The sequence below is a fragment of the Carex rostrata genome, chromosome 9 (assembly GCF_964058835.1).
Source record: "Carex rostrata chromosome 9, lpCarRost1.2, whole genome shotgun sequence".
NCBI classification, from domain to species: domain Eukaryota; kingdom Viridiplantae; phylum Streptophyta; class Magnoliopsida; order Poales; family Cyperaceae; genus Carex; species Carex rostrata.
This window is the reverse complement of record NC_135926.1, coordinates 5900091-5928090: the sequence shown is the minus strand read 5'-3', so window position 1 is coordinate 5928090 and position 28000 is coordinate 5900091. Positions and strand designations below refer to the sequence as shown.

Genomic DNA, 28000 nt, shown 5'->3' with positions numbered 1-28000 from the left:
AATCAATAAATAGGATCTTTACTGCTTTGAGTACTTTCTTTACACGCACATAAAAAATTATCACTTTTTAATTTTATTTTTATATGAATTAATAATGTAAGAACTTAATATTAAAAAAGTCAGTGTAATTTTATAACAGTTTGATACTAATTCAAATATAGTTGAAATGTCGTAATTTTTTTGCATACGCTTGAAGAAAATAATATAAATTATATTTAACAATTTTATTTTCGCATTTGAGTTTTATCATATTTTGAATTATTAAAATTTTTAAAATACAAATATAATAAAGATACCAAAACTAAACTCATTTCATCCCTTCTCTATTTTGGGACTGGAATAGGTTTTAAACAGAAAATATCAGTTTCCCTAGTAGTCTGTTTGCTGTTTAGAATCTGATGTAATACCATAAATAACAGGCTCCATTAGTTCCGACATCTAATGGAGCTTGATGAGGAGCTTGTTAGGTATGAGACAAATTGTTTTCAGAGAGCAATTTCGCCTTTCCACATGGAAGTCACAGCACTCTTGATGGCGGTTAAACAAGCAACACTCATGCAGGTTGGGGAATGTCAGTTCTTTACTGACTCAAAGATTCTGGTAGACACGTTGGATCCAGCTAGGAAAATGCTACCACTTCAAGAGGCTGATTGGAGATCATATACTCAGTTGTTATAGATTGCTCTGATTCTCAAGACGAATTCACTATATCGCTGCATTCATGTAAAAAGGGAAGAGAATGCAAAGGCCCATCTCCTGGCTAATTGGGCACGGAAGGAACAAGCTCACTATGTTGGCTTCACCTTTCCAACTTTCTCTCAGTTGCAGTAGATAATGAAAATACAGAGCTAGTGTATGGTAGTTTCTTTGAAAACATGTACAAATGTTGTAGTTAAACCCCTGCCAAGATAGGACTTGTAATGCTACTTGTTTGATAATAAAGCGCCTACCGGCTTCAAACCAAAAAAAAATAAAGTTCCGACATCTGTTTCTTTCTAATGAAAGGCATAGTCCTTGTAAAAATTCATTAAAAAGATAGTAGACACGTCATGTAATTCACCGAGTATGAAAATAAGCACATGCCTTCATCAGAATTCGTATCCTCTGCATTTACTCAAAAGGGTATTTTTGTGTTAATAAATCTCGATCATCAAATCTGTTATAAGATTCGTACGGATTAGATCGATATTAATACTAAAGAGCTTTCTATATTATAAGCATGGATTGAATCGGTTCCGTTTAAAATCATACATTTGAAATTCATTACTCAAAAGAGGATACGCATTCCCTTCATCAGGGGCTATCTTAAATTCTTAATAGGGTCTATAGGAGGTAGCAGCGTCCGAAAACTGGTCTCCAGTCATGTGCCACGCATTAAATGATGGCTAATTCCTTATATAATTAATATAGTAAAAATTAGAAACAGCCCTCCGATTTGTATCTAAAAGTACCGTTCATTAAACAATACAGTACAACTTTCCCAAAACAAAAAACAAACAACATGTCAAAAAACAAACTTTGACAAGTAATAACGAGTTAGGCTAATATGACACTAGTGTTATATCAAACTAAATAACACCACATCTTAAACCCTTAGATCTGCTTTAAGATTCGTACTAAATGAAGTGCTTGAACAGTAAAAGCGGATAGTACGAATCTTAAAGCAGATCTAAGAATTTAAGATGTGGTATTATTTAGTTTGACATAACACTAGTGTCATATTAGCCTAACTCAGTAATAACTACACCGCACAAATGAACACACGTGACCCCAACAAGGCAACAAGCTAATTTAATCTTACAATGGACGTTTCATAGTTGCTACCCAAGCAAATTATTGTTACCATTCATGTACTGCCAAATTTTCTCAACCATCCTGATCAAGCCTCAACGTCTCCCGTGAAGGAGGGACGGGAGGGAGGGAGGGAGATCTAAATGATGAAATGTGCAACCTAAATCAATTTTGTAGGAGGAGAGATGTAAATGAATAATGGCCAGATTTGTCCAGTACCAAATGAACAATTGGACAAGAAGTTTACCAATATAATTTGTTAACCGGACAAGATCTGGCTGCTTCTTCCTCATGCCCAGATTTGTCCACTTCTAAATGAATAATGGCTAGAAACCAACATACAGAATTTAATATTTTATCTCATTTGTAACCTTCTAATATAATTGCAAAGGCCCAAGTACAATTTGCTAAAAGACTCTTGAGTCATATTCAAAAACAGACAAGAACATTATTACCATTCATATACCAATAGGCAATAAAAAAAAATGCATGCATGACTGCCATTGGCTTGTTTGAAAAAAAATATTTCTCAATTTATAATGCTGTTATCTCAACTCAAATGAGTCAAGAATCAAGTGTGTTCAATAACTAAGTTGGAAGAAGATGTAAACAGAAGGGAAGGAAAGCAAGAAAATCGGATCAGCTACAAAATTGCTGGTGTACCTTCGTAGCCACATTTCAGCACGGTCAGCTCTCTGTCTTTCCAACTGCAAAGCATATAGAAAATAAGGAAAATTAAAAGATTGATCAAAAGCAAGGAAACTAGAATTAAAGGTCTTAATAAAAACATTAGTAGAAGCAAAACCTTTGTCTGAGGCTGCAAAAGGATCACAACTATAGAACTTCCCTGTACTATTATTATATTTAATTTATATTTTCCCCTCATACTGGAAATGGATCTTGTAGTCATGTAAAAGTGAAGCAAGAGTATTTCTACGTGGGCCCTCTGCAAAACCACAAACATGCACCAGTAAATATGTTGCTATGAATTTTTTTACAAAATTATAAGAAAAATAACACCTTTCAGAATTTGGATAACTTACCACCAAGAACAGTGTGGAGCTGTTGTAGGTCAGATTGTGTGCATATATCAATTAAGGAGTACACACCAGGTCTCAAGGCTTCATCTACCTCCCTAAAAATAAGAAGGAAGAAAAGCAAAAGGTCACTTTAATAAGAAAAACAGTAACAACGGGTGCCAGTATTTGGTACCAGTAAATATATGAGTGCTACACTTCACCAAATCAGTGCTAGTAATACTACTTTTCATTTCACCTTCTTAGATATGACCTATTTTGGTTCATGCACATGTGATCTGCTCTCATTTTAAGCCAGCAATACTTGGTTTATCAAAAATAATAAATATATAACAAAACTAAAAAAATGAATTAGGCTTATTGCCTCTTTATGCCAGCTTGAGATGGCCCGTAGCCTGAATAAATGCTGATGTAAGAGGCAAGGAAGTAAAATGAGTTGTTTGCAAGTACATCTTTCTGCTGTCTTATCTGAATAAAAATAAGAGAAATACAATCCTTGTCAAGGAAAAAGAACAGGAACAAGAACTTCATATTCATATTTCAGAATCTACTATGAACAAACCTCCTCGTAAATTCTACGGAAAAAGGAGGCACATTTTATGGCCTCTTGTGTCTCCCATGCAAACTGAATGCTCTTATGTGACATATTATGATTCTCAGACTCCAAGCACGCAAGGAGAGCTGTTGTAGAATCTTCTAGTAATGCCACACATAGTCTCACTTCCCTACAATAGAAAAGGAGAGAACCTTCAAAACAAAAACAAAAAAGGAAGAAAGATAAAAATACGATCATTACAGGCAAGCATGCTGGTTGCAGTACCAGTCCACAGTGCTGAAGGTGTACCATCCAGTACACATCCCAGGACAGTGAAAATTGAAGGATGTGAACTATAACCAATTCTGTTGCCATTCTTGCAAATAATGCCTCCTTTTTTTATATTCCAAATTAAAACTCACCATTGTCAGTCTTTGGCATATAACAAAGAAGCATCCTTTTAAGCCGACAAAAGAATGACCAAATAGGTCTTATTTTCAGGTCAATTTATCCAAATCTTTTAAACAAATTGAAGTATATTTGGAACACAATACTAAATTATTTACCTGGTTTTATTTCGATTTCTGTTCAAAAGATCTAGGAAAAAAATATTGATATGTAATCGAATCACTAACATTTTATCAGACATATATCACAAAACTTTTGGGTGTTAATCGTGAGTACAAGAAATCCTGGTATTATCTGCAAACATTGCTATGTTAATTCTGATAAATCGAGTAGAGAAGATTGAATCGGCATAAAATATCCAGAATATTGCAACGCTGAAAGTTGATACAGGAAGCAATGCATTTACCTTATTCGATGCTTAAGGACAGCACATATCAACTTGCAGCATGCAGCATATAAATCAATAAAATGTTGCCGATCTATCGTGAACCCATTCTCAACAAGTTTTTTCATCTGATTAAAATTTCTGAAAAGTGTTGTTGGTATGTGTAGGCATTGAGACACATGGCTTGCATCCATTGGGCAGGAGTGTCTCCCAACAACTGTTGTCAAGACCTCAACACACATTAATACAACCGCTCCTGCATCTGGATAGGAGTTTGCTTTGCTGAAGGGCATTTCTGGAATGCAGAAAATGTTGGGACTCTCAAGGTGTAGTATTATGTTAAATAGGCAACCAACTAGACTTGGAATGGTTTTCTTCAGTGCACGTTCCTTTCCTATAAGTTCATTAAAATTTGCCAAAAATAAATTCCATTAGTAGTTTCTCTCAAAACATATGAAATGATCATAAAAGAAAATTATAGGAAGTACAGAGAGCCCTTGACAATAGTTGACAATCTTGAATTATTTTCAAATCAAGACAAAAAATAATTGAAAAACTAGAAACAAGATTGTCAACGTCTAATTGGGCATATTGATTACCAATTCGATCCATGTGTAGTTTGGAATTCGATCAATGGTCAATAAATAGTTAACAGAGACCATAAAAAAAACTAAATTGTTCAATGAATGGCAATATCACATAGATTACATCTTCAGCATCCATATAAAATTAAAAACTACTGATACTCATTTTCAAGATTATCAAATTAAGCCCATTGTCCATGCATCTTAGCCCCACAGTTAATCTTCAGATGAGACCAAAGAAAATTTGGAAAAGCACCCCAGAAGCTCTAACTAATTTTAAAAGGTATTCTGTATGTAATAATTTTATGACATTATGAAGTAATACAAGGGTACATAACAAATTCACACACACTAAAAAAGGAGTTCACACCATAACATTCCACGACATATTGATTATTGACTTGATAATGGTAAACTCTACAAAATATATAGATTATATTTTGCTTACCTGAGAGTGATTCAAGGATTCTGTAAAAGCAATCTACTCCAGCAGCCACGCTGGGAGAAACAGTTCCACATCCCCCCTCAAAATTTCCAATTTTTATATTATAGACAGCATGATGACCCTTTTCCACACCAACCAAAGCTCTTTCTACAGCCTGTACCAAAACTGTGCCCGATGACCTCCTGCCACCACCTATAATCTTCTTTAACGAAACCCTAACCATAGACTTGAACCGGGTCAGCTCATTTCTCAACTCCTGGCCTGATTCCCCAGTTGGATTTAGGGATTTTGTGTTTGATCCAGTATCGTGAATGGACAGATTTGCCCTTTTGCTTTCAAGAGAGATGCATTTACCAATTACTCCCAAATGAGAGCTTATCAGCTGAGAATATACTTGCTTTGAGAAATCAAGGTCAGAGTTCTTTATATAGCCAGCCACGACTTGGAGAAATTGCAAAATTCCTTCAATCCATGTGAAAGAGAATTTGGTTGGCCAGCCCGGACAATCTGCCAATTCATTCAAGACTGAATTGGAAATGCTGATTTTGCCCATTGGAATTGTCAGATTATTAGAAGGGGGCAACATCATGCACCTCAGCTTGAAAATAGCACCAGATGCAACAAATAACTCGCGAATGATAAATTTCATCTCTAGTGTTTCATCTGTAAACAATCTCTTAAATAGGGACACCCTATCGACACTTGCCCTCTCACAAAACCTGCTGAATGGCAAGTCAGTAATTTCATCTTGTTTCTTTGTATTGACCCAGCTTCTCATAAATTCACCAAAATTCACCAAATGATTTTCAAAATGAGGATCTGGTAGATCATCTGACAACTTCTCACCTTCTGAAAGCAATAAATACAAGCAAATATCCACAAAATTTTCAGAACTACTAATAAAACCATCAAGTCTTGACCAGCACCACAGCTTTAGATCTGAGGTAGGATTGACCTCTTGTAAAGTCGACACTAGGCCCCACAAAAAACCTTGCAGACAAGAAATTACATCAAAACATGAACCTATACCACCCATTTTAGGTATATTTAATATTCTAATTTGACTTTCCATATTTTGAGCCAAATTTTCCACACATCTCCATGCCAAACAAACTTTTGAACTATCTCTCCCATTGGTTGAATCATTTGAGTACAAACTAATCAGCTTTTCTCCTTTACTCAATGAAAAGGAGAAACAAATCTCAGCAAATTTCAAAAATAAATGCGAGGTGTGATCCGCTAAATAGAATAGCATTTCTTTCATGTTTTGAGAAGATTTTTCTCTACAAGTTCTTTGGAGAGAACTTAGGAGCCACTCCAATGTAGATTCATTGCCAAAAAGTTTTGTAATCCTTAAGAAAAGCTTAGAGTTGATGCTCCAATCATCAGATGAGGTAATGATATGTCTCAAAGCTCTTCGGCATGAAACAAAAATTCTTAAAAGATCAGAAGGCTTATCAGCAAAAGAATCGCCAATGCTGCTTAAGATGTTTAATACCACTACCCTGAAAGTTTAGGTAAAAAGGTTAAGGATAAAATAAAAACCATAAAGACTGTGTAATAGAACAATATTTCAAGGACAACTATTTAAAGTTAACCATTTTACTGATATCAAGTGATAGAATATATATTTAGTAGAACCCTCCCCGCCCCCCACATAAAAAGGGCCCCTAAGATTTCATTAATCCTTTCCTAGAGGAGGGACCAATTGTTTTTTTTTTTTTTTGAAACCTTGACAGTAGCTGTCAAGTATAATTTTCATTAATTAAGCATAAATTACATCAATCGTTCTACATCCAGAACGTCATCTACATCGAACTCCATCAACATCAACATCCGAGGAGGGACCAATTGTGCATTGATCAGGAAATGTGCGGAAATACATAATTTACAATTAAATGGTTACCTCTCAAGGTTATCAATAAAAAGCTTACCTTTCAAGATGGAGAATATATGTTGCGAGTTTACAGGAAATTTTCACATTGAAAATGACTGTCGGCATGTTCTGTAACAGATCAAGCATGAGTTGACAATGTCTCAGTTCATCTTTAAGGGGTAAAACTGACTTCTCATCAGTACTTTCTTTTCCGCTCATGCTGCAGAAAACCAAATTTGAGCTCCCTTCTAGGCACGTACCCACAAACAAGTTTGTTTCAGACCAATCAGGCGGACTTTCTAGGCATGTACCCACATCTGCCGAAAGAGAATTCACCACAGAGGTTAGTGACCCTTTTAGAAGGTGACAAAACCTTGACAACAAACTCTTGGCAAGCACCTGAAAAAGGAAGAAATAGTTATATCAGTTTAAAAAATGTGTAACTGAGATAATAAAATAAGGTTTCTCTTTCCACTTGTTTCATTTTGCATGCAGCAGTATATAATAAAATAAGGAAAGAACTTACAGGCTCATCATAAAGCAGAATATTGCCAAGGAGTTCAAAAGAAATATGGCGTAAAGCCTCCCCATTTCCTGATGTTGCTATCTCTTCAACTTCTCTTTCATTTGATGTACAATAATACAATACACGAGAGAAGAATTTGCTCAAACCCTTCTTAGAAGCATATAAGCTCCAAATGTCAATATTCCTGCAAAGAATACCCCAAACTTCAACCATAAATGATCTCCCATCTAACGAACAAAACCCCAAACTCAACTTATTCCCATTAGAGTTCAATTCACATTGAAAAATACTTAAATTTCTGATCAAGAAATCAGTGAGCCCAGCCGCCTCTGCCTCTGAATCACAAATTTGTTCTTTCAATTTTTTTCTCCTTTTCTTGTCTCTTCCGGGACGATCCCCCTTTTCTTTTTGTAAAAATTTTAAAACTCCAATTTCACGGTTTAGGTCATTTAGCCGCTGGAACACCATGATGACTAAGGAGTAAATTAGTGAAGATCGGCCCAAGTAGTTTTCACTAAAAAGAGCATCAGAGAGGCTCTGAATTAAATCAGGTAATGAAATTGATGGGTTTGAAATCCAGTAAAAATAGCTGAAGCTAATCAAAGTAGAATAATTCCTCCATTTTGTACCAAAATTTGTGGCAATTGAATTCCCGATTAATTCTGATAATTTAGTTGCTTGATCAGGTGGCATTAGGCTAATAGATTGCCGGTACAAGCTTCTAGAAGAAGCATACAACCGGAAAAAGAATACCATTGCCCAAGAAATGGAAACACTCCATGGGATGCTAATTCCACCTGACAGACAGCAAATGAAGTCAGTTTCATTTTTCTTTCCTTTCAGGTTTCTGTTTTCTTTTTCTGTTTTAGTTTCAATCAATGGACTAAAGCCTGGCCGAATCTCTCCTATCAATTTATCGACTGAATTTCCAACCAAAGTACTGTTTGATGAGGTGACAGTCAAGGAATCGAGCAATATTGTGTACAACTCTGAGAGTACTCTTCCCAAGATCTCAGACTTCAGATCAAAATCAAGGATTGAATCAGCCATCCATTTCAGAGTGCTTATGAGGTCAGCTTTCAATTCATCTATGAAAGAACCAGCTTGACGCTCTGGCATTGACTTGACAGCATTGGAAATGGAAAGCCGAAAGGAGGTTGTGCACAAGAAGGTATTCAGCGAACATACAATATCTTGAGGGGGTAAATGTAAAGTTCCAATTGAGAAGGCAGACGTTGGTTCAAGGGGATTGTGGGATTCTGCATGAAGTCTAACAGCTTGGAGCAGTGCAAAAAGTGGATTGGACACCTACAATAAAGCAAAACATTGAGAAACTTTTAAAAAAGCCGTTAAGATTGGATAAACGAACCATCCAAAACGGAAATTTAATTGTTGTTATTTGAGTCAATTCCATCTTTTGCTATGCCAACCTCAATAACACTATATACACGAGCATCTATAAATCCAAACCAAGGATTACTTATCAGGTTTTGGGACATAACAGTCAGATAATTTACCAATTTGGCCATAATATCCATGCAAATTACATACCAGTTCTACTAAGTTTCAGAATAGATATTTTATTTAATTGTTCACATTGGCTTTTCTAATTGTTTTAGTCATATGTTGTCCAATGACTGAAGCTCAATGTGCTTACAGTTTGAAAACTATAAGATACAGTACCACTTGGCTTAAATTAATTTCTTTGAATGACATTGAATTGAAAGCAAAAAAAACTAACTCACCTGACGAAGCTCGCTAAATACACTAATTATCTGGGAGCCAAGATTTAATATCTCCTTAATTAACAAAGAGTGTGGCCTTGTGTCCTTGGAAGAAAAATTAATGGCCATAAATGCAAACATCATCAGCCACACACCAACAATTTCATCCCCAAGAATTCTATATTCAATTTCAAGAAAACTTCCATATGCAGCAAAAACCTCTCTGCTAACCAAAGCTAGGATCTTTTTTATGCTTTCTCCTCCAGACTGAGATTTTGACACCCAAAACCGGTAAATTTCTTCCGAAATAGAAACTATAACCCCATGAACCTCTTTCAAATAATTAAAATGTAATCCTTCAGTGTCCTCTGTAGGCACATAGATCCTCTCTTGGTTTGTACAGACCATAATCTCATTGATGGATTTCAGCATGCAATGCATCTCTACAAGCTTAGTTTCTCCCAAACCAGAAAACTGGGAATTCTTCAAACTCTTACATTCAAGTAACAAAGGTTGCATGAAATGAATAAAAACTTCAAAAATTGGCTTTTTCATCTCTTTGGATTCATCTTCTGATGCCTCGTTAGTTTTCGCTGCCTTTTGGATTTTAGCTCTATCTAAAAATAACCGAAAAAGATATCCAAAACCGGCCAGAATTACTGCCTTATTTTCCTTCTCGATCCCTCTAAACCTTTGGAATAGGTGGTTATGGTAGCTCCCTTTGACACCTATTTCTCTAGCACTGCTAAGCAAATCCAAGTTCTTTAGACTAAAAAACCCTGTAATGTGGGCTGGGTGAAACAACCCATTTGACAAAACACCTTCAATAGCCTTCAACGATCTTACAATTTCCTCAGCATTTTCACAACTCTCTCTCGAATGCAATAAAACCAACAACTTCAAAAATGGGTCGAGAAGCCGATCCACAAAAACCCGAAAAACATTCTTTGGGTTTGGGTAAAACCGTAAGAAGGTAGAAAAATGCTCCAGTAAAGAAAGGGAAAACTCCAAACGGGACTTACCGCCTGGAAAACCAAAACCCTCTTTTGAGAAAACTTTATTTACAAGATTAGACACTTCAATTGCACAGTTGATCCACAAATCAACACCAGCATTGTAGAAGGCCCTGGAATTTAAGGTTACAACCAAGGAAACACACTCAAAGAACTGCTCAAGAAACCTATCACAACAGACTCCAAATTGAACTGACGCATGCCTAGTAACATGAGCAATTGGTCGAAGCAAGTTGGGGGAAATACATATAGAGGGCTTTTTATCCAGGCAAAATTTGAAAATCGCCCAGCTTCTTGCATCCAAGCATGGGTCAAAGAGGTCATCGGAGGACTTCTTGTTTTCAGAAGAAATCAAGACGGGCTGTACCCAGTTGCTCAGAAAGGAGGCGAAACGGGAGGTGGATATTGGCTCATCCTTTCTTTCATTGAAATTGAAGCTCTCTGAAGTTATAAACTGAAAGGCAAGCTCAATCTTTCTGCACAATTTACAATTGGACTCAATTAGTCTGTTTTGGAAATGATTAAAATAGGCAATAACACCATACTCAGAACTAAGCAGCTCAGTTGCTTGGTCTATTTTTTCAGCATAAGAATGTACAGGTTAAGGAATATATAGTTTTGATGTGGTCAACATTGCATTGTTAGAAAATTTAACTGCGGTTAGGACTAAACCTTCCAATAGGTCAAGAAATAATGGCATGACTCAAGCCGGTAATGTATCAGCATAAGTCAGTTTACTGCTATTGACAAATCTGCTTCCCTTTGTATATTAGACCGTGTTCTTCATTTTTCTTAGTTAGAAAGCTGTGTTAATGATGTGATGGCCTCTATTTATAAAAAGTTGTGATGAAGAAAAGACTGGTCAGACCATACTCACCAATGGGCAGGGGCAGATCCAGGATTTTTGTTGGGGGGATGGGGAAAAAATAGTGAATTGGATTTAAGCCCATTAACTAATCGGGTACTAGATAAAAAAACAATGTTTTAACTTATAATTTTCAATGCCCTGACTTATAATTTCTGATGCTCTAACTTACAATTCCAATTACCAATCATAATTTAAGAAATTTATTTTAATTTTAACCCCAAATTTAACTCAAATTACAAATCAGAATTCTAGAGGGGGGCAAAAAAAATTTCAGGCGGGGAAAAGTTGATCGGGACCTACAAATATCCATTAAAATTCAAAATCCAGGTCCAATGTGGGTCCGCTCCTGCCAATGGGTCACACCTAATCTACCATGCCAACTATTCAAGAATCCTGAGCTAGACTGGCAGAAACTGACCCACTATGCACATAAGCCAGCCTTAAACGGGATGGATCAGCAATAGACGGTCCCCTTTACAACTATTCCTAAATTAATTAAGACTCAGATACATGTGCATCCAGTGATATGAAACTAGAGACTGTAATTTTGGCTAAATTTCACAATGTCGGAACAAACTATAGAGCAGCTTGTGCCCCTACATGGAAATTGAAAATACATGAGTACTTGCACGGAAGAATTAACCTTTGAAGGGATGTATCTTTTGATTGGAGAGAGAGAATTAAGTCCAGATTTTCCCAGACTCGGAGCTTTGGTTTTTTATTGCTGAAATCGGAGATTCCTTCTTCTCCGTTGAGCGCTCTTTTCCGGTTTGGGGTGGCGGGATTCTCCGGTGATATATCACAAAGCGACGCCATGAGAGAGAGAGGTTTTAGTAGACGTGACACTTGACAGCCGCTGCCAAGCTTTTCAAAAAAAGAGAGAGTCTTTAGTAGGGTTTTTCTCTTCCGCCGTTTGGCGCGGAGGGTTAAGGAAAGACAGGAGAGACTTTTTCGCCAAATTCGAACAAAACTGTATAAATATTAACTTATCAAGACCGTTCAATCTGAATCAAGCAGTTAACGTTACACCTCACTAACTATCTGCTCCGTTGCTCGGGTTGGATTCCTGCGTCTAGGGTGATTAATGAGCGAGCATGAACGAGTTAGGGTATGCTCATGCTCGCTCATTAAGTAAATGAGCGAGTTGTTAATGAGCGAGTTTAAATGAGCGAGTTGTAAATGAGCGAGCTTTTAATGAGCGAGTTGTGAGCGGCTCACGAGTTATGAATTATGACTCATAACAAAATTATATGGTATGCCCATGCATAACAAAATCCAACAAATTGTCATAATTTATTTAAATGAGCGAGTTGTTATGACTATTACTTGTTTTGGGCTTTAGGCGGAGGTTTTGGTTCTGCCGATTTACAAAAAAAAAAATGAATATGAAATTATGAATATTAGTATATTACACAAGATTAAATGTTACATTGTGCTCACTATATTACACAGGATTAAATATGAAACTATGCTCACTATCTATCAATCTTAATGAGGCAAGGTTGATGTTACACGTAATTACATATGATTAAATGTGGCAGGGATTAGATGTGACAAATTTTTAATGAGTGAGTTATGAGCGAGTTGGGTCATGCTCATGCTCGCTCATTAAGTAAATGAGCGAGTTGTTAATGAGCGAGTTTAAATGAGCAGATAAATGAACGAGTTTAAGCGAGCTTTTAATGAGCGAGTTATGAGCGGCTCACGAGTTATGAGCGATTTACTCACCCCTACCTGCGTCCAGCGAAGGGAAAGAGAGTGGTTTAGGTCCCTTTAGAATTGGGCCTTAGAGAAAAAGAGCATGTTACGGGCTTAATTGGTGCTTCGGTCCCTTTATAATTGGGCCTTAGAGAAAAAGAGCATGTTACGGGCTTAATTGGTGCCATAAATAAGGCTGAGAAAGAGGACATTCGACTATTTGGTTTCTTGTCTGTAAACTCTCTCTTCAATGGAACTCGAAAATTCGAAATAAAACCTCTCCTCTGGAGTTTGGACACTTATCACTCTCACAAACGGGCCGTCAAAAGAATCAAGGGAAATAAATATTAAAAAGTTGCCCTTGCATATATAAACAGGTATCCCGTACCCGGTAGTCCGGTACCATTAGAATAACGGTCAAGTTAAAATATTTTCGGTGTCTATTTAATTTATATTTCAATCTTTTTTTATCATTTGATTTGTTACTACATGAATTCAAAATTTTCAAAAAAATTATAGATGTATCACTCGTGAAATATATAGATAGTTTTCAACGGTTTGAATTTGTCGTTTGAAACCAATTCGATAGATTTTTAGAGTTGTGCTCACCAAACTATTTTAGTGAGCACAATACACACTAGCTTTTTATATCATTGTCTTGATATTGATCGTGACAAAATATAATCAATGTAGGATGTATAGAATACACTTTTAGTCAGTATTTCAATACAATATATTGATCAAAACATATTTTTCATTCTTAATCATAGAACACGTAATATATTATAAATAAACTTGTTATTATTTTATTATAAATAAAATAAATAAAATAAATAAACTTATTATTTTTTCATTTGGCATATAGGGTACCATTCTTAGGGATTCAAATCTGCTCATTTTCTTAAGAAAAGGAGCACCCTCCTATTTCTCCATCTGAACCGTTCAAAATTAATCGTACGGCTTCAATTACTTTTTTCTTTTATATCAATATAATATATTAAAACAAATCAGATGTAATTGAAGCCGCACGATTGATTTTGAACAGTTCGGATGGAGAAATAGGAGGGTGCTCCTTTTCTTAAGAAAGGGAGCAGATTTGAATCCCCATTCTTAGTAAGTAGACTTTGCCATGCTCAGTACTCAAGCTTTAAAGTTAATTTGAATCTTTGAACGGCTATGGATGAAAATTGATTATAATAAGGAAAAAAGAAAAAAAAAATTGCTAGTTTTTGTGAACAATTAATGTGGGAATGTAAAGTGAGCATAAACATGAATGTTCTTACATGTTTTTTGTATGTTATGTTTAGTTGAACCTCATATTAATTACATGACTCATTAGTTTAAAAGTATAACGGAGTTTTTGAAGAGACAAGATATTTCTAATTTTTTTTTCTAAGTGTGTGTTATATTAATTAGGAAATATTGAAAAAAAAAAGTTTACCTAATTTTGGTTTACCTTTTGTTTTGAAATATTAAGCATAACTCTGTACAGATAATTCCATACACATTTCTTCCAAAAAAAATAAAGAAGAAGATGATATAATCACATATAAGTTATTGGAGAAAACCTATGTTAAAAAATCATATTCTTTCATTTAAAAAATAATTACAACTAGAGAAAATCATTGTCCTGTATTTATAAAGGCTCTTCTATCAACCAAAACAAAAAGGAAAAAGTTTATCGAAATAGAAGATTCAAAATTATAATTTCCAAATAACAACCTCATCCAGACTTTGGTTTAGTGATATTGAAAGAATCTGTTCATCAACTATTTCAAGTCACTCTTCAATTTCCATAGAGTTGACATTTGCCCACATATCAAACTTTCTCATTTGCTCTAAATTTTTGGCGAAGCTATTCAAAAGTTCAACTCTCATTCATAATGAATAGAGAAACCACAGAGTAATACAAAATATTTGCATTGTTTTCACATAGAAGCATTATTATTGATTGTAAAATGTAAATAAGTTTAGAAAAGAAATATACGTGAGAGATGCAAAGAAACAATACCAACAGATAACTAACACCGTTTTGATTTTATGTTTTATGAATTTTGGATTTTATTAAACTACCAAAGAATGTGATTGGATCTGACAGGCACAATATCTGGAATGCTTATATCGTTATATTTGATCGATCTGAATTATCATATGTATATTGAACAATCCTAATCTCTCTGAAATAATGAATTTTATGGCATTCGCTCAAATAAAATATAGAGGAGAGGATAAACAATGCATCCAGATTCTATTTTAGGACTCCTATCTAAATCTGTATGCTATGCTCTTTAGATTAGTGGGCCTCTAGTTTAAAGTCTCCGCCAACGCTGTGTAGTAACTCAAATTTTGTGTTTAGATGTGGATCATCCGATCAGAATCAGAATCAAGACAAATTCGATCCAAAATGGAATACGGACAATTTTGAATTCGTTATGTACGGAGAGGAAATGATACGGACAATAGAGACTGGACTCTGAAGTATGAACTAATAATTTTTATCGTGGACAATTTTGCACTCATGACTTTTTAGTTACCTCCTGTTATCTAATTATCTCTCGCCTGAATAAAAATTTAAGCTCATGATAAGCGATAAATTATTTCAGAAATCACAAAGTTTGCTACATTAATTTTTTTAGAAAATTGTGTAGGGTTACAAATTGGGATAGAATGTCTTTTATATTTAGAGGTAGAAAATGTATTTCTCACCTTTATCTTAAAAAATAGTTGACTGGCTATGCATAATTTTCTATTGCAGAAATGAAGACTCCATCCTCAACTTTCCTAAAAATAAAATTCTTTATTTATGCTATGGTAATATCAATATAAAATAATGTGGTATATATATTTTAAAATTTATTATCCCGGATTATTGTTCCTTGTATTTTGTTCAATTGATTCATTAATGAACTTCTGCAGCGCTGGACAATTTCCTGACTTTTACATACTAATTTCTTGATTAAAAAAATTGTTACTTGCGAACAGAGATGTTCAAACAGGCCGGCCCAAGACGACAACAGACCGGGTCAAAATAAATTCCCTGACGTTAATTCAAAATGCATCCAACCACAAGAAAAATGCTGGTTTTACAAATCATCGTGTGATTTATAGAGCCACAGTGATCAGCATCAATTCGAAAATGATAACAAAGCATCAGATGCTTCACTTGTACCAAGCTGAGACAAAACATCTGTAGTGTTTGATAAAAGCACTCACATACTCCCTAAAACTTGTTCCAGGAGTTCGTGTACAGTATGAAATGCTGTTGATAACTGTGACCTAGAATAATTTTGATTCGGCTGGTACTTCACCAAAGCACCCTTTGAATTGTTCGATTACAAATAATTATTAGAAAGGATAATACAGCAGATCATCAAAATCACCACTCTGAATCAAACAACAGTGGAAGTTTACAACCAGAAGCTACTACAGATTTTAGAAGCACAAACAGGATTCAGAAATCTGAAATTTAAAACTGCATAACAATTTTACTAGTTCTGAGCTCCGAGAGATCAATTCGCCTTTGTACTGTTCTTGATCCACTCTAGGTACTTGGTGTTGCCACCTGTAATCGGCATTGCTATCACCTCAGGAACACTGCACATATTATTATTAATTATCATTCTATGAAGGCCATGTTGAGGAAATGACAGGAAACATGAAATTGTTACAAGAATTAATTTGGTTCTGTGGCTGAATAGTTATCTGTTCTCTCTTTTGGTTTATATTTGAGATCCATAGCTAATTTTTTCTTGCCAGATTAGTGATGAAGAAATTGAAAATTTTATCTCTGATTTCATATGAAGCTGATTTATCCATTTCCTTTCTATCTTGAAGAGAAGGCTCACCAAATATATATTTGGGAAATGGCACATAAGCACATTTATATTATTACCTAAAAGAAGGGCCAAAGTGAACTTTTTAAATATTTCAGGGACAAACTTGATCTCTATATAGTTTCCCGGTAAGATTAAGTTTCCCAAATTGCATACCCAATGTGCAATTCAAGCACTTGACTAAATAGATCGGTAATTAATAAAAAATTACTAAGGCATACTCATATTCATGGTTGGCTTTGACATGCTCAGTGAGAACAGGTAGAAGTGATTCCCTTGTTTTTATAATCAGTAGTTCCTCAGAGTCTGTTTGCACCTAATCAACAAAAAGAGCATTGGGGTTAACGGATTTAATTTTACAAAACAATAAGAAAGAATGATGCAGTTTCAATTGTTTTTTTCTAACAAGAGGAGAGTTAGGATGTAAAATCTACCTTTCCCTCCCACCAATAAACCGACTCAATGCCTGAAACAAAGAATATAAAACACAGTTGTTGTAGTATGATACAATCTCAAGGTTTTATATTAAGTTGGTACCAGTAAACTCTCCCAACTAAATAGATAAATTCTTATGTTTTGAAAGAAAAAAAAGGGTCTATATTTTGAGGCTTACCTGGCACTATGTTCACGCATGCAGCAAGCCTTTCCTTGATGATACTATCAGCAAGTTTCTTGCCTATTACATGATCGAAACAAAAATATCAATTTATCCATAAAAATTAGAAAGACAACTCTAATTAATTGAATTGAACTAAAAAAAACAGACTGATCAATAACGTTATACACATTATCTATTCAGATATATTAATATTTATTTAAATTAAAAACAGTTTAAGACTAGCCTGCCTCTCTATTAGGGACAGTAACATAGACAACAATTGAAGGAACAATGGTGGAAGCAGTATCCATTCCAGCCGAGTGAAGAGCTCTGGATGAAGCTTGATTAGAAAATTTTGAACTGCACAATTTGTACAACGAATAAATAAACAGATAAAAAAAACAAGGTCTAATAAATTAAGATTCAAAACAATAGCTGGTGAGTAGATATGTCCGAAATTCTCGAAATCAAACAAGAGCTAATCAATTACTAATGGGTTCAGATACAAAAAATCTCAGACGAGGAATTCTATTTGAGCTAAACCAAACCATTTTAACTTAGATAAAACCACATAATACCCGAGGTGAGACTGAGACTGAGCGCACCCCGTCCTGAAGGCTATGGCAGAGAGAGCACCGATGCTTAGCACGCACAGCGCCCGTACTAATGGAGATCGGCGGTGAAGTAGCGCCACTGGAGAAGAAGTAGAAGCTTCGCAAGTCCTGGCGTAGGAAGCAGAGAAGGGTTTATATAGGCTCAGAATTCGCATCTTTTCCTCTCTTTTATCTTTTTTCTTTTTTCGTTTTCTTTTCTTCTAAAATCTCGTGATCTCTGTCTTGAATCTGATTCTGGTTTTCATTTTGGATTGGAATTGGATTTTTCTCGACTTGTAATGGCCCGTCCTATCTAATAAATTGGCCCACAAAAAGTTTGCGAATCAATTCAGTTCAACAGTGCGAGGGTGGTGGTAAACTCGTAACAATCTATGATCGGAACTAGTTTGCGATGTACTTGTTCTTTATATAATCAGCCTTCTAGTTAAATTATGAAAAATCTTATTTACCTCTACTTTGAAAATAAAAGACAAATTTACCCTTCTGTCTTGAAGGACGAAATGATCACTTCCTTCTTCTTGAATCATTATTTTTCAGCCTCCTCTCTTCTCTTTTTGATGCACTCTTCTAGTTACATTATGAAAAATCTTATTTACCCCTACTTTGAAAATAAAAGACAAATTTACCCTTCTGTCTTGAAGGACGAAATGATCACTTCCTTCTTCCTGAATCATTATTTTTCAGCCTCCTCTCTTCTCTTTTTGATGCACTCTAATTGCTATGCAACTCCAAATAATCGTAGAATGTTTCTTACCCTAAAAAAAAAATCATAGAATGTTCAACTGAAGATAGGATCCTTTCTTCTCTCCACCCAAATTGACTACTTTATTGTGAGACGAATTTACAAAAAAAAAAAAAATTAGCTCTTGAGCTAATTAATTGAAACCCGTAAACTTTACCGAGAAGCATGTGACATATGCGTTATAGAGCTATAGTATCAGACCATGAAATATGCAAAACTATTAATAGATGCAGTGCATTTATGTTTAGTTAATGCCCAATAGTATTACCATCACTTCATGGTTTCTATCTCAAAGAGCAAGAGTTAATTTAATTAAGAAATTAATGGCGATAGAAAAGTTTTATAAAAACTGAATATGTCATCGAGTAGAGGTTCTTTAATCAAATAACCACTCACTAACCAATCTGAGACTCAATTGAATTGGAAACGTTGAAAATGTTTGTATGCATTTTGGAGATAACAAGCATCTTCAATTTGATTATCATCAATGTCAAATTTCACGAGTCTCCTTCAGCCCGCTTTGAAGGACGTTAGATAGCAAGTTTAGAGAGTGAAGAGTAAGCAAAATTATTATTGAGAAGAGAAGTCATTAGAGAAGAGAGTATTGGAGCGAGCAAATTAATAGTTTTTAAAAGAAACAATGTCAGAGACAGTCATACATAGGGACGAAAGAGAGTTTCATTGGTGACAACAACAGAGAGAAGAGAAGCAACTGAGGTTCTTTAACTTTTAGGGGTAATTTCATCAATTTTTGTAAACTAAATATGAATTGTGAATTTTTTTATATTATTTAACTGGGATAAAAAAAAATTACTACTGTCATGGAGAAATAAAAAATGTGTTGAAGAGTTAGAGGGTATATAGAATATATTCAACTCTAGAGGGATAAATAAGAAACTCAAGACAAGTTAAAGGGTATATAGAAAATTAACCTTTTTTCTAAATATATTTATAACAAAATTTATTTTCATCTGTTACATTTCAAATTGAAATAAAACAAATTATATTTATTACAATGACACAAAGTTAAACCTTTCATTTCCTGTTAGGGGTGTAAACGGATCAGATATAATCCAATATTATCCAGATTCGAATCCGAAAATAACAAATTCGGATATTCTAATACGGATGATTTTTTAATGGATACGGATACGATTTCGAATATGGAATCGGATACGGATAATTATATGTATCCGACAATTCACTCTGATCCGGATATCTGAATTTGAATTACTTGAGTTATGGCCCGAGGCCCAGTCAAAATATAAAAATTAAAGTAAACAACAGCAAAACTACGTTAGTTTACTACACATGTACACATGTGATGCGTGAAATAACCCCTTTGTTTTTGTCTTGACCCTCTTATATTTGTAAGTTTTTTGTAATTTTCTTGTGTGGTGTGATTGCGGTACTTTTTCTTTCACTGACTACTTGAGGACTGATGTCAGCTAAATCATCACAATCTACCTACGTCTTCAATAGTATATTAGTATCTATCCTCGTCTATACTATTGTCTCCGTTTTGTTAATGTAAACAAAACTTGTTATTATTTATCTCTTGCACGTTAAGGGCCTGTTCGGCCAGATCACTATTCACGTGGGAAAAAAAAAATTCAGTTCAACTGAATTTTTTTTTTCCCACGGGAACAGTGTTTTTCAGTTCAAATCCCGTGCCCGCGCCCATTCCCATTTGTCGGCCGAACAGGCCCTAATGGAGAAGAAATTAATTTATTGAAAACTAAATTTGAATTGAGTTGAATTTGACAACTGATTTATATTTTTTGCATTCAGATATATTAAAAAATGATATTCATTAGTAGATTCCTCTAATATCAGTGGCATATTTCTCTTACATAAAACAAAATAATTTTATCTTCCATTTAATATCCGATCCGTATCCATATCCGGAACTATCCGTATTCGTATTCGGATCCGAAAAATTATAACGGATAAAAATACGATTTGACCACTATCTGATCCGTATCGGACCGTTTACACTCCTACCTCTCGTATCCTTTATCTTTGACATAACTTTGTCAACCAAATATGATTCAACAGAAAGTTTTCTTTTCTTTCCATTCCCTCTCTTCCTCTACTCTTCATCCAAACAAGGTGTAAGAGTTTTACTTCTTCTTTTATATAAATTAAAAGGTTAAAAAATTACTTTTGTCTCTGAATTATTATCTCTAAATTATTTGGCAGCTGCAAATACACAAGTACATACGCAACCACATTCAAGTAATATATGGACAAAACTTATGTCCTGATTTTGCAGACAATATGCTCAGAGCTTCACTTAAATCTACATGGCAGTTACAAATTATAATTTGCTTCATTTTATGGCTAGAAATATGCAATCGAATATTCTAACAACAATGCAAATATGCGTTGCAACTTGATGTTATTAATAATTATACAAAAACAAAAATCTATTGTATAAATAAATTTTCTCTGATTATATATATTTTTTTCATTTAAATCTTACATTATTAATGTTAAAGTAATAAAATTTAAGAGCTAGACCCTTATTTTTTTTACTTTAAAAAAATGTTTTTGTTAATAGATTTGTTAAAACTGTTAACTGAAAAGGTTTTCATCCTCTCTTTTCTTGGAAGGGTACAGTAAAAAAAGGACGGTTTGGATTAAATTTAATCAAATGCCTATAGCAAATATAAAGAATCCAATCTCAAAGTTAAAAGAACAGTCCGAATTTACTTATTACATGTCAGGTACCTGGGGCGAATTCCTCTATCCTCCTTTGCTCCCTCTCCATTGTGATGGCTTTCTCACTTTTTCCCATCACTCCTCTCCTACATTTCTCCTTCTTCTCAATTGAAGCTTCGCTAGATCCTTTTCCTTTGCTGCCTCTCGCTGGATGTTGTGATGATATTTTCTAATTCACATTGAAACCTTGAACCTCAAGCCCCAAGCTCACTATGCTCGTTTACTAATTAGTTATTTTCTTTTAAATTTTTTATTAGTAGTTGTTGGTACATTTAACTAGATACAGATGCTATGTTGTGTTTGTACTTTTCAAATGTTGACCTAATTGCTCGATTTAGTTTAGTTCCCTATTTGTAAACAACAGTTATTGCTTGTCTTGGTTCATTAATCGTAACTTTTTTATGATCGATCACTGTCAATTAATTGTTTGAGTTAGTTTTGTTGTCATTGTATACTTTAATTATTTTTTTAATGTCCTAAAAATGAGGACTGTGCTCCATTTTTATAAAAACAGGAATTGCAAAGAGAGGGAATAAATGACTAAAATCTATGCTTGTCTATTCCCTTGGATATGTTGGTGCAGATAAATTAAATTACCTATTTAATTTCACTGTTCGAGAGTCACTGTTCTTCAACTAGCAAGAAAGTTTGGTAAAGAAATTGAGAGAGCTCGCGTCACCAAGCAAAACATCCTTCAGAAAAGCAAGGTGTCAGATGCCTTCCAAAATAATTAACTAGTATTTGACATAAGACGAGAGTTAAAATATTTTCATTTTTATAATTTGATCATGTATTCATTTTTTAATTTTTTTATAAAAATATTCTAAAACTTATATGTAAAAAAATCCGTTAGATATAATTTATATTATTTTCTTTTTTGACGGGGCCTATAAAAATGATCACTTTTTATTTTACTTTTTTTTATTAACTCTTCATAATTATCAAATAAAGTTGAAATGTCATAATAACTTATATGTATATAGAAAAAAAGAATGATACCGATCACATCTATCGGTTTTATTTTGATATTTAAATTTAAAATTCAAAGTTATTATAGTTTTACCATTAAAAATAATGAAGATACAAATGCACGTAGAATGGACATCATTGTGTATATTACCTATTTTTTCTGTGTCTATTTTGCTTCAAATTCAGACAAATGCTCGTAGATATTTGGCATAATATTTGATTTGGATTTTTCGAATTAGCAAAAAAATCACGCGCAAGCATTTTATAAAATTTAGATAATACCTTTTTCAGTTTTGATAAGAAATGCACAACCACCGTTGTTTCTTCTTATAATCTAAAACAAATTCAAATAAAATTTTTGCAATTACTATAAAAACTAACTATATGTATACGACACGAGCATTTTTACAAAGTGGAGATCTTCGATTCCAAATTGGTAATGTAATTTTGGTTAGACATGACACGGGACTGCTTTACTCGCTAGTCGCTATACTTATCTATACAATTATAATTGAGGAAATGCCGGTTTCGTGTTTTAGTTATACACAAAATTAGTCATTAATTTAGTGGTAAAAATTAATACTACGTGTGTGGGAGGTTATAGGTTTGAAATCTCAAAAAGATTTTTTATGAATATTAAATAATTAAGTAGTTTGACATCCAATTTCTATTTTAAAAAGTTATCTATATAGTAACAATTATTGTAGATAAACATGGTTATACAATTATAAGTATCGTGCCCGTACGTTGCAACGGAACATATTATAAAATTGAATAGAATATGAAGAAACATTTTTATTTGACATTCATACAAATTAAAAAAAAATGAAATGAAAATGAAAGGCACAAATGAAAAAAAAAAATCAAATAATAAATATCAATAAAAAAAACAACAACAAATGAAAAAAAAGGGATAAAATATAACATGAAAAAAAAATTGAAGTATCATTGCAATTTAATATCTAATTTTCTCTACAAGCTAGACAAGTTAAACAATTTAGAGAAAAAATGACATGTAAAGAAACAAAATTGAAAATGATATGATTAAATGATTCAAATAATGATTTTCTCTACATATATATTATTGATGGAAATTATTTTAACAATGAAAATTTCTCTACATATTATTTCTCTAAATGAAAGTTCTAGATATTCTTCATTTTCTCTTCATATTGGAAATATATGATTGTTTCTATCAGCACAAGATCTGCTATTTATCTATTCACAAAGATACAATAGCCCTAAACAAAATCCAGAACTATATGATTGTTTCAATTTTTATTGTTGAAACTATAGAGGAAGATGAGAAATAAAATGAAGGAAATAGAGAAATAAGGAAATGAGTTAATTGCAAGAATCGAAGATAGCTGTAAGGAGAAATAAGGAAACGGGTTGATAGGGATTCATTCAATTTTAATGTGACAAATTATGTAACAGTCTATGTAGCAAGTATGTTTTTAATTAAATTTAGACTTCCTGCACATAAAATAGATGTATTTAATTAAAATAAGATAGATTATGTGATTAGAGAGCTGATGTTCAATTCAAAAATTCATATTTCGATCTCAGACATTAGCGGATTGGGACAACTAGGTGCATATATAAGAATGGAGATAGCAAAAAATGACTTTTTTTTTACAGTTCAAAACGTGGTAGAGAGAATTTATTAGAGATTAAAGCTATGTTCGAAAAAGAAAATTCTTATCCTCCCCGGGCCCACTGTTCAATATCTGTCCCGGAAAAAATAACCGCCTGTTATTACAAGACTTCGTTCCCCGTTCAAACCGTTCGCCGATTACAGAACTTCCTTACATAGGCCCATAAAGGCCTCGTTCCCCTTTAAAGGAAATTAACTACCCACAAAATATATAGTAGGGTTTTGGTTCGGGTTCGCGTTCGCGGTTCTGTCTTTTTATCTGAGTTTTTGTTATTTAGGGTTTAGCGATACTATGGCGGAGGCTGCGATCGAGTCGACTGGAACCGGAGCCCCTTTGGAAACTAACGTGACAGTAGAAATGGAGGTCGAGAACGTAGTTTCCCCTGAGGAAACCAACGGGGCAGAGGGGCAAGCAGAGAAAGCGAACGGTGGAACGAAAAGGGTGCGGGAAGAGGAGGGAGAAGGAGAAGAGAGTAATTTGAAGAAGGCGAAGGCGGAAAGATCGGTTGAAGAACAAAGACTTGATAAGATTGAGGTGGTTTATTTTTTTTTTAAATTATACTGTTTTCTTTTCTCTACTTTGATTTCGCAATGATTTGGCACAAGTTAAAATACTATTGTAGTGTACTTTGGATATGTATAGTTTTGGTAATTAGGTTATAACTAGTCCATGGTGTGCCTATAACTGACATAGTAAGTAGCACTCAATTTGTTTCTTAAAAACAAATTCTCCCTTATTCATGTAATAAAAATGGCATTGTATTATATGGAATGAGATTCCTTCGTAATTGAATTACTTGACAATTGAAAGAAAAACTTTGAAAAAAGAAGAAGGTAACTTCATAGCCTCATAGGTAATTGGACAATGGATAACCAACCTATTAAGTGTATCCTTTGATAATTCAAGGGTCATCAAATTGACTTTTGAAAAGTTATAACAGTATTACATACACCAAATATCATCATCATATATATGAATGATGCATGTTCCTGACAGTTATCTATTCAAATGTGTATTCTCGTACAATTATTGTTAACATTTCAAGTTAAATAAAATTGTTATGGGTCCTGACCCTTGTTATATTCTATCCAATGATGTGCTTAGTAGCTTGTGGTAGGTCTTTAAAAATTGTTGAGGAAGGATATCAGGTGCTGTTTTTTAAAGGACCTTAACTTAAATCTTTAATTTCTTAAATTCATTTTTAGGAGGAGGAAATTGAAGAGGCGCACACAGAAGAAAGAGACGAAGAGGTAGAAGAGGGAGAAGGAGAAGAAAAAAGCGAAAAGGAGGAGATAAAGGAAGTAAAACTTGGGCCCAAGGTGTTTACTTCCTCAGAAGATATGTTCGATTACTTCTTTAAGCTCCTGCATAACTGGGGTCCCAACATTGATATAAACCAGGTTATTTTTCCTTTTCCTTATTGATAGTGTATCTTAGCTATTGTTTGTATATATATACTGACCATATAAAAGTAAGATTCTTTTTGTATGTTTTAGTATGATTTATAGTGTCTTGCAGCTTATTGGGTCTTAATTAAGTCCCGTGTTCTGTCTCTTTCATAAAGAAACAATATTTTATATTGAGAACCAATTTTTTTGGCAACCCTGACAATTGATCAATGGTTATTAAAATTAAAAAAAATATATGATTACAGTCATCTTATTTATAGTTTAGATTGGTTGCGTATGAAATTTGATGCAATTTTAAAATCGATTGGTAATCCATCAAACTATTTGAAAAATAACTGTTCAGTTATTTATAATTGATTGATTAGTGAGCAAAGGATTCCTAAATTGCACCAAATTTGATATACAATATATCTTAATTTTATAAAGAAAATATCTTATATTACCTTTTTAATCTTTTATTCTTGCTGTCAGTCAAATAAACATGGTTGTCAATATATTTCATCCTATAAACAAAGGTATTACAAGAAACCCTGAACTGTATTGGAATAGATTCTTCTTGATGGTTATCATTACAAACAGTATTTGCAATTTTATTTGTCTAGGGCTACAAGCTATTTAAATTGCTCACTGTCTTATCTACCTTTCTATCTTCAACTTTATTGTTTCATATTACCATTAGTGATATATCACAACGAGGTCAATTATCCATCACCTATTCAAGTACCGAAAGAATTGAAGAGTGCACCAACTGTTGAAAAAAAAACTCACCTGTTAACTTTTTTTTTTAATATTTTTTTCCAGTATGAGCAAACGGTATTGATAGACTTGCTAAAGAAGGGGCACAGTGAGCCAGAGAGGAAGATTGGGAAAGGAGTCGAGGCATTTGAGGTGCGGTTCCACCCAGTGTACAAGAGCAGATGCTTCTTTGTGCGCCGCATTGATGGCTCTGCCGACGACTTCAGCTTCCGCAAGTGTGTCGATGCCATTATGCCCCTTCCTGACCAGCTCAAGATCAAGCCTAGTGGTGGCGGTAGGTCCAGTGGTGGTGGTAGGTTTAATGGTGGAAGAGGAGGTGGTGGCAGAGGTGGGAGAGGTGGGAGAGGTGGGAGGGGAGGTCGTAGGGGCCGGGGGCGCGGCAGAGGGTGAGTGTCTCTTGGGGTTGTCTGATGGTTTTGAATGTGAGTTTATAGGGTTTCTTATTTTGTCTGGTCAAAGAATTTGTGGATGGATTTGTGCTGTGTGTTTTTGGAATTAATTAAATATTATGATGTTTTATTTTCCATTGTTTTTAGTCAGGTAATAATCTGTTCTGCTTAAATTCTGAGATTAAGGGTCTGTTTGGCAATGGAAGTTTTTATGGGAATGGAAATATCAATTTGCCAATTCCCAACTTGAAAAAATATATGAGAATTTTTAGGAGAAAGGTGTTCAGCAAGTATATGGGAATTCAGTTGGGAAGTTCCTTTTTTTCTCTTTTCACAATTAATTTTTTTGCCGAAGATGTTTTGTTAATATCAAACTCTGTTAAGTACATTGATTCAGATTAATATAATTGTATATATCAGATTCTTTATGAAATATTTAGAAAGAAAAAAGGTCTGTTTTTTGTAATTAAAGCAACGCGAGGAAATCCCATTCAGTTAAAAATGAGTGGCCCGGTATTTTGTAGGTACGACTGTATGAGAATGAAACAGACTGAATGTTGATAGCTCTTTACCGAATTTTTTTTTTATAAGCCATAATTAGAAAATTCATTTTTACCAAACCAACATTATTACTTTTTTTTTACATAAACCATAAAGACCAAAATGACATTTTAGTCCCGTATTTTTTTTTGGGATAGAAATACCAATTCAGTCCCCACTAATTTTACAGTTTTTCTAACATGCTGCCACAGAAAATCTCAAATCTCTCTGGACCGAATTGGGAATTCGGTCCGTTGAGTAATTTAGCTTTTCGCATGTAGTATAAATCAATTGTTGAATGATTTATTTTTTTTAGTTAATTTAAGTTTATGTAGTGTAATTATTAATTATATAATTTTTTAGTTTGCATGTAGAGTAATTTAGCTTTTTGCATGTAGTATAAATCAATTGTTGAATGATTTTTTTTTAGTATAATTTAAGTTTATGTAGTGTAATTATTAATTGTATAATTTTTTAGTTTGCATATAGAGTAATTTAGCTTTTTGCATGTAGTATAAATCAATTGTTGAATGATTTATTTTTTTAGTATAAATAAGTTTACGTAGTGTAACTATTGATTGTAGAATTATTTAGTTTGTTAGTAATTTAATTTTTTGTATATAATATTGAGAAAATGTTTCTGTCCACTGGATTTTATCCACCATCTGTCCACAACGCTTTATCCATTTAGTTTTAATGACTCCGGTCCCACTAAACTGTTTTTAACCTTTTTTTCCCGTAACTATCTCATATAAACTTCCCGTTCTTCCTCTCCTTCATTATTTTTGTTTTTTTAATTTGATTTCTCAATCGGCCGAAAAAGAAAAAGAGAGCGGGAGGCGCCCGCCTCGACGGGATGAACGCGATTAGACGAAGGT

At 33.9% G+C, this 28000-nt stretch overlaps 3 protein-coding genes across 6 annotated transcripts; 1 reads left to right on the top strand and 2 right to left on the bottom strand.

Moving 5' to 3' along the window:
* Positions 1-2265: 2265 nt before the first annotated feature.
* LOC144559331 (Urb2/Npa2 family protein) lies at positions 2266-12133 on the bottom strand. The gene is made up of 11 exons (XM_078308344.1): positions 11836-12133; positions 9333-10800; positions 7588-8895; positions 7120-7460; positions 5189-6690; positions 4178-4550; positions 3391-3553; positions 3193-3296; positions 2835-2926; positions 2597-2737; positions 2266-2498 (listed from the first exon to the last, which is right to left on the bottom strand). Exons 1-10 carry the CDS (start codon positions 12006-12008, stop codon positions 2661-2663), a joined length of 5601 nt encoding a protein of 1866 aa, XP_078164470.1. The 5' UTR covers positions 12009-12133; the 3' UTR covers positions 2266-2498; positions 2597-2660.
* A 3950-nt stretch (positions 12134-16083) lies between these two features.
* On the bottom strand, positions 16084-18188 carry CUTA (Nitrogen regulatory PII-like, alpha/beta). 4 transcript variants are annotated; one of them, XM_078308257.1, is made up of 6 exons: positions 17912-18188; positions 17566-17681; positions 17337-17399; positions 17158-17189; positions 16945-17039; positions 16084-16484 (listed from the first exon to the last, which is right to left on the bottom strand). In XM_078308257.1, exons 1-6 carry the CDS (start codon positions 18088-18090, stop codon positions 16400-16402), a joined length of 570 nt encoding a protein of 189 aa, XP_078164383.1. In that variant the 5' UTR covers positions 18091-18188; the 3' UTR covers positions 16084-16399. The 4 variants fall into 4 exon arrangements, with proteins under 4 accessions (XP_078164383.1, XP_078164384.1, XP_078164381.1 ...); XM_078308258.1 differs by having other exon boundaries at positions 17927-18188; XM_078308255.1 differs by having other exon boundaries at positions 17879-18178.
* A 5976-nt stretch (positions 18189-24164) lies between these two features.
* LOC144559715 (DCL-like protein) lies at positions 24165-26761 on the top strand. The gene is made up of 3 exons (XM_078308820.1): positions 24165-24562; positions 25234-25428; positions 26239-26761. The coding sequence occupies exons 1-3, from the start codon at positions 24320-24322 to the stop codon at positions 26581-26583; spliced, it is 783 nt and encodes a 260-aa protein (XP_078164946.1). The 5' UTR covers positions 24165-24319; the 3' UTR covers positions 26584-26761.
* The last annotated feature ends 1239 nt before the right edge of the window (positions 26762-28000 follow it).